The sequence below is a fragment of the Drosophila arizonae genome, chromosome X, assembly GCF_054131065.1.
Source record: "Drosophila arizonae isolate 15081-1271.41 chromosome X, UAZ_ARI_1.0, whole genome shotgun sequence".
NCBI classification, from domain to species: domain Eukaryota; kingdom Metazoa; phylum Arthropoda; class Insecta; order Diptera; family Drosophilidae; genus Drosophila; species Drosophila arizonae.
This window is the reverse complement of record NC_142927.1, coordinates 4,535,768-4,551,530: the sequence shown is the minus strand read 5'-3', so window position 1 is coordinate 4,551,530 and position 15,763 is coordinate 4,535,768. Positions and strand designations below refer to the sequence as shown.

General features: G+C 44.8%; 3 protein-coding genes and 1 long non-coding RNA gene across 10 annotated transcripts in view; 1 reads left to right on the top strand and 3 right to left on the bottom strand.

Moving 5' to 3' along the window:
• Positions 1-1,323, bottom strand: part of LOC149267816 (uncharacterized) — a 34,843-nt gene extending 33,520 nt beyond the window's left edge. For both annotated transcript variants that reach the window (XR_016271383.1, XR_016271384.1), the window contains exons 1-2: positions 1,169-1,323; positions 564-819 (exon numbers count right to left, since the gene is read on the bottom strand). This is a non-coding gene — a long non-coding RNA (uncharacterized LOC149267816). The remainder of the gene's footprint in view (positions 1-563; positions 820-1,168) is intronic.
• A 950-nt stretch (positions 1,324-2,273) lies between these two features.
• On the bottom strand, positions 2,274-6,808 carry Coq8 (ubiquinone biosynthesis protein COQ8, mitochondrial). 2 transcript variants are annotated; one of them, XM_089475900.1, is made up of 4 exons: positions 6,581-6,808; positions 5,638-6,519; positions 3,996-4,815; positions 2,274-2,998 (listed from the first exon to the last, which is right to left on the bottom strand). In XM_089475900.1, the coding sequence occupies exons 2-4, from the start codon at positions 6,341-6,343 to the stop codon at positions 2,446-2,448; spliced, it is 2,079 nt and encodes a 692-aa protein (XP_089332026.1). In that variant the 5' UTR covers positions 6,344-6,519; positions 6,581-6,808; the 3' UTR covers positions 2,274-2,445. The 2 variants fall into 2 exon arrangements, with proteins under 2 accessions (XP_089332026.1, XP_017871757.1); XM_018016268.2 differs by having other exon boundaries at positions 5,638-6,808.
• Positions 6,809-6,990: 182 nt separating this feature from the next.
• LOC108619599 (asparagine synthetase domain-containing protein CG17486) lies at positions 6,991-9,873 on the top strand. The gene is made up of 2 exons (XM_018016269.2): positions 6,991-7,541; positions 7,602-9,873. The coding sequence occupies exons 1-2, from the start codon at positions 7,171-7,173 to the stop codon at positions 8,956-8,958; spliced, it is 1,728 nt and encodes a 575-aa protein (XP_017871758.1). The 5' UTR covers positions 6,991-7,170; the 3' UTR covers positions 8,959-9,873.
• LOC108619604 (Flavin adenine dinucleotide synthetase 1) lies at positions 9,636-15,412 on the bottom strand. Of its 5 annotated transcripts, none has more exons than XM_089475912.1 (4): positions 14,917-15,412; positions 12,496-13,383; positions 10,634-11,037; positions 9,636-10,549 (listed from the first exon to the last, which is right to left on the bottom strand). In XM_089475912.1, exons 1-4 carry the CDS (start codon positions 15,068-15,070, stop codon positions 10,265-10,267), a joined length of 1,731 nt encoding a protein of 576 aa, XP_089332038.1. In that variant the 5' UTR covers positions 15,071-15,412; the 3' UTR covers positions 9,636-10,264. The 5 variants fall into 5 exon arrangements, with proteins under 5 accessions (XP_089332038.1, XP_089332037.1, XP_089332036.1 ...); XM_089475911.1 differs by lacking the exons at positions 12,496-13,383; positions 14,917-15,412 and adding exons at positions 11,297-11,349; positions 11,596-11,791 and having other exon boundaries at positions 10,634-11,237; XM_089475910.1 differs by lacking the exons at positions 12,496-13,383; positions 14,917-15,412 and adding exons at positions 11,297-11,349; positions 11,600-11,790 and having other exon boundaries at positions 10,634-11,237.
• Between the last annotated feature and the right edge of the window lie 351 nt (positions 15,413-15,763).

Here is a 15,763-nt window from a genome sequence, read left to right as displayed (position 1 = left end):
ATAAGATAAATTATAAGTACATACACGCTTTACTAATATTTATCAATTGTTTTCTTTTTCTACAGGGTAAAAATAAAATTGCAACCAATGAACAGAAAAAAGGACTATAACTGTAACTATTAAAATATTACTGCTAGATTTATTAGGTACAGTTGTAGGTATAAACGTATGTATGTGCATGTGTGCACATGCCTGTGTGTGCTTTAGCACAATCCGAATGTTAGCTAGCAACAAACCAAAACAAAAATATTAGTCAGGGCAATTGAGCTCGTTCGTTGGCTAACTGCATTCACAACTTGCAGATGCAACAAGTTGGCAGCACACCAAAAAAAAAAACGGAACAGTAATAAAACCATGAAGGAAAGAAGGAAAACAAAACAAAAACACTTTCATTGATAAAACAAAAAAAAAAAAAACAAAAAAAAAAAAACTAAACAGCAGCAGCGTATAAAGATCAACGGCTGCTGCTGCTGCTATTGCACTTTGTCTTGCGGCTTTCGTTTTACACTCTCCCTCTCGCACACACATGTGCACAACACGCACACACTTGTGCATATACTTACATTTGTTTGTCCAAAGTAGCTGGCAACAACAACTACTCTGGCATCAATCAGCCGCAAAGCCTCGTCGTCGACAATTGAGACTAACCAACATTAAACTGTAACTTCCTCACACGCACGTACACACATACACACACATTGACAGAGACACATTCGCACACATGCAAACACTTTTTTATACATATATGAATATATATACTTTTTTTATTTTTTATTTTTACATGACATGTGTTGTAAATTTTTGCACTAATTTAGTTGGCTTTTGGTGAACAGGTTCACACAACAACAAAAAAAAAAAAAGCGAAAAAAAATAAACAAAAATTAAATTATTTACGAAAAAAGGATATTTGTAACTGTAAACACATTGGAATTGAGTTGCGCGCGCGCATTTTAAGTCGCATCAGCACCAACAGCAACAACAACAACAGGCGGCAACATATATTGAATTAAACAAAAACATATATGAATGTATATATACATATGTATATTTTAAGTAAATAAAGAGCGCACAAATTAAATTTAATAAAATACACGCACAGACACAGACAGAGCCATGTATATGCATATGTACATAAGGCGCTGCCTTTTGTTATTATTATTATTATTACTATAGTTGCTGCTGCTGTTGTTGTTGCTATTGCCGCTACGGCGGCGACTACTACTTCGCCGATCGCACACCGCATGAGACGCACGAAGTGCACGACGAACGATCTGACACGCACGAAATGCAAAAACGCACTGAAAATGATATTTAAAAGAGAGTAGCGACATTTTATTATTTACGAATGCTCCACGCAGATATGGTCAGATATGTCAGGCGAATTCCATTGGAAATGCTTAATGCGCTTTTTGCTGCAGTCATATAATGGCGTATTTTTCATATTAAATCCAATTGTATAGTTGAATAACAAATTGTAAATGCAAAAACCAAACCGTATGAAATCAATTCAAATTATAATCAAAATAACGCAAATACTCTAATTGGCACTGTTGTGCTCAATGGGAGCTGTTAAAAGTGTTGTGCCAGCATGATACTTGATCGTTTCGTATGTTATCAAAGATCACAGTTCAAGTACAAGTGCTTTATACCGGCGTGATACTTCATGTTTTATTTATTGCGCCACTGTTAATAACAGCGAACGTGGATGCGTTGACATACCAGAATGTTAGACGCGTTGCCGTTAATTTATATTAGCTTTGATCTTTATTTTTAATGCGAGTTAACTAAGAAGCTGAATTAGCTTGAATTTAGAGGATCTAATACCCCTGGTTCCACTGTTATAGTAAAATAAACAGCCGCTTGCAACTGTCGCTCAAAAAGCCCAACAGGTTGCAATTAATACCGCCTTTTTTGTTAAGCTGACTCTTTTTTTTTAAACCTACCGCGCTGTTGGCAAAAATAGATTCAGTTCAATGGTTCAATCTGCTGTCTGTAAAAATTTGCAGTTATGTTAATATGAACAGCTGCACAAAACACTTTTTGTTTACTCCTTCGACGATTTATGTAATAAAATTAAATATTATTGATTATTTAAGTATCAATTAATTTAATACTCAAAACATATATTTTCTAATGGGTATTAAACAGTATTAACCTTTTTTATTTATATATATATTACAGAAAATACAGTTACTCACTTATGGGCTTACTGATTCCGTTTTACAAATGAACTACAGAATATTTTTCCGTTAGATTAATAGGAAAAAGGAAAATTAAGGTTTTGTTATTTATTCCGCAACCTTTCTAAAATTATAAAGTTAACTGTTTGCTAATCAATTACATTTCGTTTTCCCTTTAGTGGCCAGTAACAGAGACTATGAGCATTTTGTTTGCATGCCAAACACAATAGCGAAAAAAAAAAATTAAAAGAAAACAAATCCTGGCTTAATCCTTGAACTTGCCCAGTATAATGTCCTTGTAGAAGGGCACACAGTTCATGCGGACATTGAGACGAGCGCAGAGCAAAAAGATGCCCGACAGCTTGCGATGGATGGAGTAGATCTCCTCCGGCGGCGGGCAGAGGCGATGCGCCACCATCGTTGGCACCAGGGCGGCCAATCTCTCCGTCGTGTTCTGCTTGCCGAAGTCAAAGTCGCCGTCGTAGCGAAAGATCTCGCCGAGGATCATCACCGCATCGACATGCGCCTGCTCCATTTGCTTCGTCTCGTAGCCGGTGAGGAAGCCCATCTTGCGCGACATCTCGAGGACGCCGCTGCGATTGTTCTGCGCCGCACTGATGATCACCTGGCGATAGTTCCGGATGAACTCGTGCTTGTAGAAGCGCGTCGAACCAAAGTCGATCAGCATCAAGCGTCGACTGTTCACATCGTACAGGAAATTCGACCAGTTCGGATCCGTTTGCATGCACTCGATCTCGAAGAGCTCGCGAAGGCAGAGCTTTAGTACCGAGGCGGCGATGTGAGCGCGATGATCATAGCTGGAGAGAGGATTAATAGTGAAAAAGAGAGTTTAAATAGAGTTTTGAGAGAGAAAAGTGAACTTAAATTGGGTGGAGGAGCAAAGATTAAGGCTAAACCGGGCTAAAAATTCAATTATTAAGGTCAAATATGGGTTAGAGAGAAAAAAGTGAGGTTAAATAGGACTAAGATAGAAGAATGAGATGTTAATAGACTCAAAAAGTAGCAGGAATTAGGAAAGTCAGGGCTAACGGAGAATAAAGTGAGGTTAAACAGAATTAGGATTAAGAATGAATAATTAAATAAATAATTAAATTTCGGGACAAACGGGTTGGTTAAATAGTCACGAGTGCGAAACCTTAAGCTTTAAAAGTTGGCAAGAGACAAAAGAAAGCTCAAATGCATTTCTAGGATAAGCTGAATACCAGTTCCGCGATAATAATTCTTTTATCTGGAACTAGTGGAAAATAACATATGAACTAGTTCAAAAAAATTGTGTCGCATAGCGAATCATGTCGGTAAGAAAAATATTGAACTGAGAACTAGATGCAACAAAATGAACCAGCTACATGTGTATCTGTCTTTGTCTAATCAATGACATCAGCTTAAAGGAATTACATTGAACAGCGAATAATAATGACGTAATGGATATTGAGGCTTTACTGGAGTCAGTGAGGTACATGAACTTTAAAATGAACCATTGCAATATTTAGACTCAAAAGTGAGCCAGTGGAGAAGTAGAGCTTATCTTGTCTGATCAGTTGCATTGTCTAAGGTATATGAATATAGTAAGGTATATAAGTATAGTCAGTGGCAGGAATGGATAGACAGGAGATTTTCGTTCGGAACTTGTAAAAAATGAGCCGGTTTTTTGCCTATTCAATCGTATCATCTGAGAGAACTGCAAATCTACGACTGTCTCTCCAAAATTACACTTTTGGAACTAGTGAACTACTGGTTCACAGCTGCAACTCAAGAGAGATTAGTAATTAGATCCACCTCTAATCCAGCACTCACCTGAGCTCAAAGCACTTGTCGAGTGGCACTCCCGGAACCAGTTCCGTGGTGAGCACACTGGCGGTGGTCAGTTCACGCACCACCTTGGGCACATAATACTCCTTGTAGGGCGATATCATCTGTCGGAACTTCTCCGTATATTCCGCCTCGCGTGCATAGTCCACCTCCCATTGGAGCTCGCGCTTGGCCACACGCACCACATTGTCGATGAAGAAGCCCTGGGGGAAGACGTCCCACACCTTGAGCATGCCAACGAGATTGTCGATGTCGCTCTCGATGCTCTGGGCAACGCCGGGATATTGGATTTTGATGGCCACCTCCATGCCGTCCAGCAGCGTGGCCCGATGCACCTGCCCGATGGAAGCCGCCGCGAACGGCTTGTCGTCGAAGGTGCGCAAACGCTTCCGCCAGTCGGGCCCCAGTTGGGTGGTCATCACGCGCTCCACCTGCCAGTCGGGCATATAGTCGGCCGCCTGCCGGACACGCTCGAACGCCTTGGCCAGCTGCGGCGAGACCACGTTCGTGTCCTGTATGCTGAGGATTTGGCCGATCTTCAATGCTGCACCGCGCACCTTGCACAGCGTGTCCACAATTCTCTCCGCGTTCGCCGGACTGAGCAGGGCGTCGCGCATGTTCGTCGATCCGCCCAGGCCGAGGGCGCCCTTGGTCAGCTCATTGATGGTGCCCAGGCCCAGGCCGGCGAACAGGCCGCCAAACGAGGCCATCCGTCCCAGGCGCGACGCCGGCACCCGCCGCTGCTTGGCCACCTTGCTCAGCTCCGGCAGCGTCGATTCCTTGGCCGGCGGAGCAGCTGCAGCAGCTAGAAATGTGCAACATGTCAGATGTAAAGCATGGCGCGAAAGAAATGGAAATTTCGCTCGAATCGATTTCATTTTGAGTGGAAAAACAAATGGAACTGACAATCAAACTAGTCGAAAAACTGAAAGCTAGCACAAAGCCAATCCAATGCCTTCTTAGGGCAGGGGGCGGGGCCAGGCTAGAGCTGTAAGTGTGCACAATTTCGTATCGAATGGAAATGAAATGCGAAGAATTGAACTATTGAGGTAAAGAGAACCGTGGAAATAAAAGTGAAACACATGGAATGTGAAACATAATAACTGCAATCCATAAGAATTGCATTGAAGTGCAACACATTTGAAATTGAAACACGACAAAACAAACTTAGTCACAGAAACGATTGGAAAGTGAAACATACTACATACAGCGTGTTTCAAGGGAAACATTTGGAATCGGAGCACAAGCAATGCCTATGAAGATTTACCCCAAAGCAATATAAATGAAATGTGAGCAGAGGCAATGCATATGAAGGCTAACTCAAAATAGAATTGGAATTAGGGCAGTGCCGATTCGCATTAAATTTAGATTCGCTCAGCATGCAACGAAATGGAATTGGAGAAATGAAATTTTTATAAAACTTAGTCTCTAAGAGTGAGAGTGAGATTTTAGGGGAACAAATGGAAATGGCACACCGGCAATGATCATATGAGGATTTACTCCAAATGAGTTTCTCGCTTGTAAAGGTCCGATTTCAGGGAAGCAAATGAAATTGGAACGCCGGATGCAGATTCACTCAAAATGGAATTGAAACAAAGGAAATATGGAAAACGTTCCGCATGCCTACCCTTATTTCCGGCTGTTTCGGCCGCAGAAACCGTCGAGCTGCCGGCCACAAATCGCATCAGATTGTCCACATATTCGGTGTCCTTGGCCAAGATGCCGTCGCCGCCAACGGGCTCAGGTGGGATAGGTGTTGCCTTGTGCTGGGCTGCCTTCGGATCGGGTGTGGGCAGCTGCTTGGTCTGCGTGTTGGGCGTGCGCAGGCTGACGTTGCGGTTCATGTTGCGCTTGGAGAGGATCTCCTCGAATTCGAGCAGCGTTATGGACGAGATATCCACGGTGGATGCGTCGGCACCATCCAGATGGCTGCGGCTCGACCGCTGGCCCTGACCGCCGGCCGTGCTGCCAGCTGTCGCCTCACCAGCTGCACCGCTGCCCGAGCCACTCGGCTGCCAATTGAGGCGCTGTAACGTGCTTAGGTCGCACGGCAATTTGGTCTCCAGCAGCTGGCACAGGCCGTGAGCGACAACGTAGCCCCGTTCGCCGGTCTCCTGGATCAGTTCTTGAGCCTTGCGCAGTCGGTCGCTCGGATGTTCGCTGGCCTCACGCAACGCGTCCACCGTCTGACTCACATTCACTGAGATCAGTTCGCGCACACTCGAGTTGCTCCACAGATGCTTAGTCAGCGACAGATGCTCGCGTCCGCACGCCTCCGCAACTATTTGCAGACCGCGCAGTACGCCCAGCACGTCTTGCGCCGACCGTGTCATCTCGTTTGACCACTTCACAAACGAGTGGGCGATCAATTGTTGCTGTTGTTGTCGCTTTTGTTGTTTGTTTTGTTTATTCGCTCTTGTTGCCGGTCGTTAATGGCGCTGGCGTCAGACTTCTGCAACTTGTGATGCTCTACGGCATCTGTGTGCGTTGGCACGGACGAAAGTTGTGTCTAAAATGGAAAAACGTCGTTTGTAATTCAGTTACGTAAACGTAAATAAATAAACTTGCACGATTGTTGCGAAATTCAAAATCAGCTGTTGGCCAAATATGTTTAACTCGTTCAATTGCACATGGGTCATGGCAGTGTTGGCAAAAGCGTAAAAGTGTTAACAGTTCTGTTAATGCATGTACAGTTTGATAAGCTTAATTTTAATTAGAAGGCTTTTTCATAATTTCTTATATAATTTATAGCAAAAAAAAAAAAAAAAATCGAAAATTTATATTAAAAACATGCTTATTTTAGTTATGAAAATGTTTGTAAATTATGGTTGCCAAATTTTGAAATCAGCTGTTGCCCAAAAAAGTTCACAAGAGAACTAATTCATAGCAGTACTGGCAAAAGCTAACATTATTCTGTTCTGTAAACACTAACGGCTGATTAAATATTTTATTTTCTTTTATTCCGATTCTTATTGGCTATATGCGATACTTCTAATATATTTAATATTTTACAAATTTATATTCATGCAGGCTGTAAATTAAATGATTAACAAGACTTTTAAGTTTGTTTGTACTCAAAATGGCGCTGTTAAGCACAAATCACTCAATTGAGCTGGTTCGCAAGCACATGCTAATTACAATGTTTACAATTTGAATTGAAATGTGCGGCATTTTTTGTGCAATTGGGCAAAATAATGACGTTAGTTGTCATTTACATAGCGCTTTGGAAGAGCTACTCCACAATCGCGGGCCGGACGTCCAGGATAAACTCATAGTTGACAATGTGCTGCTGGCCGGCAACGTGCTATGGCAACAAGGCGCTGCACCGCAAAAGCAGCCGCTAGTCGAAAACGATTTGGTGCTGCTTTTCAATGGCGATCTCTACAATTTGGATGAAAAGAAACTGAAGAGCGAGGCGGACAGCGCCTGGCTGATAAAAGAGCTGAACAAATGCAACATGAACGAGGATGAGCAGCTGCTGGCGCTGCTGCAGCAGCTGGAAGGACCATACTGCCTTATACTGTACAACAGGTGAGTATGACACTATAACATACCCTGTACAGAGCTATAGTAATAAAGCTATACTGGCAGACGTGAGAAGGCGCTATACTTTTGCCGCGATGCCCTGGGCCGCAATTCGCTCATCATTGAACGCCACCCGAACAATTGCCTGAAACTGATGAGCACTTCGTGCCCCGTGCTGGAGCACATGGCCACAGCTGCCCTGGAGCTACCACCGCTCGGTCTGTACAAGCTGCGCTTGGCGCAGCTCAACGAGTGTTGCCTGTATCCCTGGCAACCGCTAAACGAGCAGATGCAGCAACAGCTCTCCACCTTGCAGACGGCCATGGAGTGGAGCATGCGGCTGGGGCAGACCATTGCGCCGTCCTGGCTGCTGGACAAGTTGCTGCAGGTGAGCAGCTTTGATCTGTATGCCTTAGCAGCGGGTGACATCCCCTTGGAGCTGCTCCACGAGCGACTGCTGGGAAATGAAGCCGTGCAGCAGGCGTTGAGCAAACTGGACGAGCTGCTCCAACGGTCGGTGGCTGCGCGCGTGCTGCACACGGCACCCGTTTGCCGGCTGTGTGGTGACAGTGGCAGTGGCAGGTGCTCGCATGCCAAGATCTGCATCCTTTTCTCGGGCGGCATAGACTGCAGCATTCTAGCCGTACTCGCCGACAAATATGTGCCCCCCTCGGAGCCCATCGAGCTCATCAATGTGGCGTTCGAGCGCGTGGCCGGCGCTGCGGATCAGAGCTGGAGCGTGCCGGATCGCCAAACATCGCTGCAATCGCTGCTCGAGTTGCAGCGCCTCTGCCCGCAGCGCAGCTGGCAGCTGCTGCAGGTGAACGTCAGCCGAGAGCAGCTGCAGCAACAGCTCGCGGCGCACATCCGCCAGCTCATCTATCCGCTGCAAACGGTGCTGGACGAGTCCCTGGGCTGCGCCTTTTGGTTTGCTGCCGCCGCAGCCGACTCGACCGCACGCGTAGCGCTCCTGGGCAGCGGCGCCGACGAGCTCTTTGGCGGCTACTCGAGGCATCGCAATGCCTGGCGTCGCGCTGGGCCCAGCGCCGCTTCGCGAGAGCTGGCGCTGCGCCAGGAGCTGGAGATGGACTGGCAGCGCATACCCGCACGCAATCTGGCGCGCGACGATCGCATCATCGCTGACTGCGGCAAGACGGCGCGAGCGCCCTTCATCGAGGAGCATCTGGCGCAGTTCGTGCGCTCGCTGGCGCCGCAGCAGCGCTGCTGCTACGCCCTGCCCGAGGGCGTCGGCGATAAGCTGCTGCTGCGCCTCTATGGCCACCGCCTGGGGCTGCGCGATGCGACGCTGCTGAAGAAGCGCGCCATCCAGTTCGGATCCCGCATCGCCGACAAGAGGCAGCAGGCGACGCAGATCTCCGAATATCTACGATTCGACTCACTCCAGCCGAATGGAGTACAGTGAACTCCCGCTACAGCCAAAAAGATGACATATTGTGAACACTGTATAACAGTTTGCACTCATCTAGTTATAGCTGAGATATAACAAATTGTATAATCTGGTCTACAAGTTGTATAACAGTTTGTGAAAAATTCAAACTATGAAGTCGGTACGAAATTGTATAACAGATTGAGAATAACTTCTGTACAATTAGCTGTGGTATACATTTATTTATAGACTGCGTATAAATATTGTATAACTATAAGATAGAAAAACTGTTATATAAGCTTGTATAGCACTATGAAGAAAACTGGTATATAAACTTCAGTTAAATTAGTATGACAGTTAAAGCTTTGATACATCTAAGAAAAACTGTTATATAAGCTTGTGTAGCACTAGAAAACAAACTGTTATATAAACTTAAGTTTAACTACAGCTGAAACTTAGTTATAATATGACAGTTAATGTATGGAAATATCTAGCTATAAGTGAAGCTAGCTAGATATTGTATAACAGATGGAACATGACTATATATCATTGTATAACAGACTAGTCATAACCCTGAGAACAGTTGAGGCATATTCTTTCATTTTGTATAACAGTTAAAGTACTTCTGCTTGTAAAATATTGTATAACAGATTGACCATGATTTAGACCGTACTATATATTCTTAGACTTTGTAGAACAGCTCTTTTAAAATGTGTGCTACACATGATTCATATTTTATTTCCATTATTTTTTTCAATTAAAAAACATAGAACTGTATTTCCTATTTACAAACGTTAAGAGCACTTAGCATACAACTAGCTGTAAGCATTGGACATGCATGTTAACTTAAGCTGCCGTTAAATGTTAAGCGACTGTAAAGCTGAGACAGCAGACTTTACGGTGCAAGCAAAGCTTATACTTTGAAATACAAACATAAATACATATAGATAACTAACTCGCATATGTATATGTATGTATGTATATATCTGACTCGACTTGCAATTTATAATTTTAGAGAAGAAAATCAACAGCTGCAACAAAAAAGTTACACGAACTGAAATGAATGCCAATTATAAAGCTTAAGGTAAAGCTGATATATGAATATATATATGCATACGTGATATATATCATACAAATGAGAACTAGATATACATATGCACGTATAGATATATATATAGTGAGTACGTTCCGCTTTGTATACAAATTTATGTCTACATAATTCTTTCAATTAAAAAAAAAAGTTTTAAAAAGGATAAGATATATATATATATAAATCAATATATATATAGTAGTTATTTACAATACAATTGCACTATGATTAGCCAGTTTTAGCTTTTTGCGACTATTTGGAACTGTGTCGTCCCGCCCGTTCCATTGTGGGATCGGCCAGCTCCCAGGCGGGCCGATAGCAGGGCGTGGCAGCCTCTGCTCCGGCCGCCGCACACTCGGCGCAGAGCAAATGCGGATTGGGAAAGGTGTTGGACTTGTAGCCAATCGATGTGTAGCCCCGCGCATAGAGACTGCAGTAGGGCACCTTGTACATGTGGATGTAGTGCCAGATGTCGTGGTAGCTCCATTCCAGCAGCGGATTCAGTCGCATCATGTCCGGCCAATCGCTGTCCGTTTTCTGTAACAAATCGAGTTGCAATTAGAATGACGAATGGAAAGGGAATGGAGATGGGGCCACTCCTGGCGGCAGGCGGAGCTTTACCTGCATCGCTTTCAGCTTGTCGCAATAGGGATCTGTATTGCGGCTGCCCACAAAGACGGCCTTGATGAGCGGCATGTCGTGGGTCATCTGGGTGAGCGCTACCTTCAGCGAGTCCTTGTACTTGATGAGCTTCACCTTGTAGCGCCTCACACAGTGCTGGACAAAGTCGTCGATCTCCTCGAACGAATCGTCCGACTCAATGTAGAGCATCGGTATCTGGCCGCTGTCGATGTTCCGCTGGGCGCAGTAGCCCATCAGCAGATCGAGCAGCACTGTGCAGTCCTTGCCGCCATTGAAGCAGAATATCAACTGAGCGATCTTGTACTGCATCAGCGTCTGGTCAAAGAACTCGTACGCCGTGCGGACGCGACGCTTGATGTGGTCCCGAGTGGCGTCTGTGATGGCTACGGGGCAGGTGGCATCGGCATCAGTGTGATTGTCGTCTCCATCATTGCTATGGCAATTGGACATAATGCTCTTGCCACCGATACCGTTGCTGTTACCGTTACAATTGCTGCGAATCTTCTTCTTTTTGCTGAATGCTGTGGACTTTGTTAGCGTGGTCTGCTGTGTCTGTGTCTGAATGCAGCATTTATGCATTTTGCTGTCGAATTATCAAGAATTAATAAGTTGCGCCTGCAGCTGCTTCACTCCTGCTCTCACTCTCTCTCTCTTTCTCTCTCACGCTCGTGTGGCAAGGTATTGGCTCTGGCAACCTGAATAGAATGTGCCGTTACATTGACAATTTCATACAACAATTAACTTTCTCCAAAAATCAATGTGACTCCATGTGTGTGTATGTGTGTGTGCACGGCGTTGCTTTTATATAAGAATTATCAACATTTAACAATAGCTTTTTGTAGACTTTGCGTTATCTGCACAGCAAATTACATCACATGCACACGTTACACGCACACACGTGCGCCACACACACATACACATACAGCCGCGTGCTGAGCTACCTACGTTAATTCAAATGAGGAATGTTAGTTAGGTCTGCACGTTACTAATATGCCATTATTGTTAACATTGCGCTTTTTTGTTTTAATCTCAAATAATTGCTGGGACAGTGCTGCCACAGCGCCAGGGAACAACATAGCAGCTGTTGCGCGGTCCGAACAGTCTGGCAGCGCTGCTGCGGTGTAGTGCTGTAAAATGAGACAAAGAATTTTATTTGAATTTGCTTAGTTTATTTTTGTGAAATTCAATTTTGCAAAAATATGTATATATTTTTCTATTTATATTTGTTTTTTTGTGTGTTTCTTTTATTTTTCTAGCAGTCTGGCAACGTACAGATGTGCGCCAAAAATTTAAATTTGAATTTGCTGTTTACTTTTTGCTTTCCTTTTTGTTTGTGCTGCTGAAAGTCTGGCAGCACTCAGCTCCGCAGCGTAGTGCTGCAAAATGCGACTAAAATTTAAATTTGAATTTGTTTTGATCTTTGTGAAAAGCGTTTTATTTTGCATTGCATGACATTTTCTTCTTATATTCTGTTTTACATTTAACAAATATGTGTGTATGTGAGTGTTTTTATGTATGTGTAACTTTAACAAAAAAACAATACAAATTCATTTAATTGCTATTATATTTAACAAATGGGCACTGTCGGTTGTTATATTTATTTTCTGTTTATGTTTTCTTTTTTGTTTTTTTGTTTTGCTATACATCCAAATTGTCCAGCACATTGTCAATGAGCCCTACGACCTTTTGCCTAAATCGACGATTCTGTTTGCCGCTCATTTCTTTCAGATATGGATGCAGGCTGATTAAAAACGAATAATCGGCGTCGGGCTGAGCGAGCGTCAGGCCAGGTGTTGGCGCTGCCGACGCCGGCGCTGACGCAGCAGCGGGCGCAGGTGTGCTTGCACCTGGTGGCGTTGCTGTCAGATTATTGCAATTGCTGCTGCTGTTGTTGTTGTTGTTGTTGTTGCTGTTGGTGTTGCCGGTGTTGCTGTTGTAGTGCAACTGGTTGGCGCTGCCTTTGAGCCACTCGGCCATCGTCCAGTCCATGTTGTTGCGCAGCGCCGCCGCCATCGAAACGGGCAACGTGACGAGCGAATGCTGTGCACCCACAGCAGCAGCAACAATCTTATCTGTGCCCTGCGGCTGGTGCTGCTGGTGCTCCACTTTGATGGCCTGCAGTCGCAGGGGCGAGAGAGCTGCTGCTGCCTCCTGCGGGTGGTGGTCGTCCTGCTCGTCGTGTGACTCTGCCGCCTCCTCCTCCTCATCCTCGTGGCTGCCATTGCTGTCTTTGGTGTCCTCCTCCTGCTGATGATGGCGTTGCTGCTCCCGCTCCCGTTCTCGCTCCAGCTCCTGCAGCTCTTGTTGATGCAATTGATGCTGCTGCTGTTGCTGTTGCTGCTGTTGTTGCTGTTGCTGCTGTTGCTGCTGGTGATGATGCTGCTCCAGGAGTCGCATGTGGCCGATGCGCGTCAGATATGTGGCCGCCGCTGCCGCCGTTGTCGCCGAGGTGCTCGGCTTGCGCAGCACCATGCCGCCGCTCGGGCTCGAGCTCGAGTTCGAATTCGCATTGAGATTCGAGCTGGGATTGGGATTGGGATTGGGATTGGGCGGCTGGCCGAGCGGCAGCTGCTTGTGACAGGCGCGCGACTTTGTGTAGGGTATCAGAAACTGCAGATACTTGGACAAGTAGTATTTGCGCTTGCCGCGACCCGTCTGGGTGCGCGCCAGCTTCAGGGATCGCAGGAAGCTACTCCGAATGGTGCGCCAACGCTCACGCGAGTTCCGAACTGAAATTGAGATGATTCGAAGGGAGATATTAAATTTGGTATTATTTTGGAATAAAAAGAAGTTTAGGAGTAATGATTTTATATTAATATAATAACTAATATTGTGAATTCAATGAGGAGAGGTATTCTAGAAGGAAGAGTATGAGTAACCTTGGGGAAGAAGGCTGGAGTTTTCGGAGTGACGGAAGAGATTCAGAATAACATGTCAAGGAGTAGAAATGAGAGGAGAGGAAGAGTTCACTGTATTTCGAGCATTCGGAACGAAAGGAACGATTATTCGGAGTGTTCGGAACGAAAGGAAGGAATATTCCGAATACTCTGCTATCTATTCATTTGCGGCACATCCTTCCCAATAAGGAATAATACTCCATATAGCAAATGCGTAAGGCAATTCAGATTTGATATACTCTATATACGCAAAAGCAAAATCTAATAAAGCTGCCTATCTATCCGAAAAGTTTAAGCTATAGCAAATATAATCAATAAACATAGCACTAAATAATCTATATGAAGTAATTTAGCTATATGTAATATGCGCTTAAAAAATTGTGCTTCAGACAAATAGCTTCGCCATTAAAATTTACTTAAGAATTCAATTACAGCAACAATTAATGCCAGCCTTAACGCCCAGCGCCTCCTCTCATGCCAGCCCTAACCTAATTTTGTTGTCAAATCCTTTAGCAGAACCGAATTAATGCCAGTGCTGCATAACGTATGCATGCGCATGTGTGTATGTTTGTGTGTGTGTGTGTGTGCAGCAACCGCTGAGCGGAACTTTTAAGTGGAACCAAATTCAACATATGAAAATGAACATTTAATTGGCCAATCAAAAAAGCTCATAACCCAGTTCAGTTCAGCTCGAAGCGGCTCGACTTGGCTCAGTGTGCTGCTGCCAAGGAGAATGTGCAGTGCTGCACAATGCAAGAAGCGGTCGGGGATCTGTGGTCGGCAACAAGTGTTGGCAAATGCCGCCAAGTAACAGAGAAACGTGCATACATAAATACATGCGTATGTATGTAAATGCATGCAGGGTATTTCCACTGCGCTGCAGTTGCTGAACTTTTTTAATTTCATGCCAAAAGCAGCTGCAGCAACAGCAGCAATAGCAATAGCAAAAACAACAACAACAAAACTAATTGCATGCAAACGCCGCGCGCAGCTATTGCTGTGTGTGACACAGTGACACACCTACACACACACACACACACACACATACACACGCATGCATGCTAAGAGGCATTTAAAGCATTAAGTGCAAGCGAGTTGGCACGACTACAAATTGCGATTGCATTGAACACACACATACACACACACGCAGGCAAAAAGCTTGCATCATAGGCGCGCGCGCCAGCACACACACACACACACGCGCGTACAGCAAATGAGCACGCAATTGCAAAAAAAAAGCAGAAATAAACGAATATGGAAATGGAAATCTACAAGTGCAGTAGAAATGAAAAGTTTTGCCTGCTGCACACACACACACACACGCACGCACGTTGTCTGTCTATGTGTGTGTGTAATTATATGCACCTGTGTCCTTTATTTCATTGGCCACATGTTGCCAGGCCTTTTGCACCTCCTCCTTTTTGCTGTAGCCCGGATGTGTGTAGTTCCAGAGGCAAGGCTGATTCTCGACCAGCTGCACGAATTTCACATTGAAGACGGGATCATCCTTGCGAGCCATGCTCCTAGCGCTTTGCAACACTGACACACTGCACCGTTACAATGGCAGCCAAACACATTAGTCAAAGGAAATGGGAGCAGCAAAGAATGAGAAAAAAAGAACGGAAAACAAAAACAAGCACTCGAATTTGCGCGCGCTCGCTGACTGCCTCTGTTTCGCTGACGCTCTCTCTCTTTCTACCTTTCCCTCGGTCTTGCTTCCGCTTAATAAGCAGCTGCGAATGCAACAAACGGTATCAAACTAATCTGTGCGTCTGTCAAATTTAGTTTTGCTTTTTAGCTGTGTGTTGGGGCAAACACAGCAACAACTTGTCGCAACGAAAGCGCCGAGAAAACTGAAAACTGAAACTGAGCGCAAAAAAAGCTAACAAATAAAAGCTGCAACGTAAACAATGCCAAAACGGTTTTGCGGCAGCGGCTGCGGCGGCTGCTGCTGCTGCTGCTGCTAGAATCAACATCAAATGCAGCAAAAAACTGCAACAACAACAACAACTAGAGGCAAAGTAGCTGCAGCGCTAATGATTAAAATAAGCTTGTGTTTGTGTGTGTCTGTGTGTGTGTTTGCTTGCAAAAGCTTTAGCTCTAACGATGACGTCGCTGGCGGCATTTGTTGCACACAAACACATGCACACACACACTCACGGATATCTCTAAGTGCATTTACATATTTACAAAAGGCGCCAACAGTTAGATG

Coding starts and splice junctions, on each gene's coding strand:
- Coq8 (XM_018016268.2), bottom strand. CDS start 6,343: ATGACACGGTCGGCGCAAGACGTGCTGGGCGTACTGCGCGGTCTGCAA. Junction 4,816..5,637: donor CGAAACAGCCGGAAATAAGG/GTAGGCATGCGG, acceptor GCACATTTCTAG/CTGCTGCAGCTGCTCCGCCG. Junction 2,999..3,995: donor GACAAGTGCTTTGAGCTCAG/GTGAGTGCTGGA, acceptor TCCTCTCTCCAG/CTATGATCATCGCGCTCACA.
- LOC108619599 (XM_018016269.2), top strand. CDS start 7,171: ATGTGCGGCATTTTTTGTGCAATTGGGCAAAATAATGACGTTAGTTGT. Junction 7,542..7,601: donor TGCCTTATACTGTACAACAG/GTGAGTATGACA, acceptor CTATACTGGCAG/ACGTGAGAAGGCGCTATACT.
- LOC108619604 (XM_089475912.1), bottom strand. CDS start 15,070: ATGGCTCGCAAGGATGATCCCGTCTTCAATGTGAAATTCGTGCAGCTG. Junction 13,384..14,916: donor CAATGAAATAAAGGACACAG/GTGCATATAATT, acceptor TCTCAATTTCAG/TTCGGAACTCGCGTGAGCGT. Junction 10,550..10,633: donor ACAAGCTGAAAGCGATGCAG/GTAAAGCTCCGC, acceptor GATTTGTTACAG/AAAACGGACAGCGATTGGCC.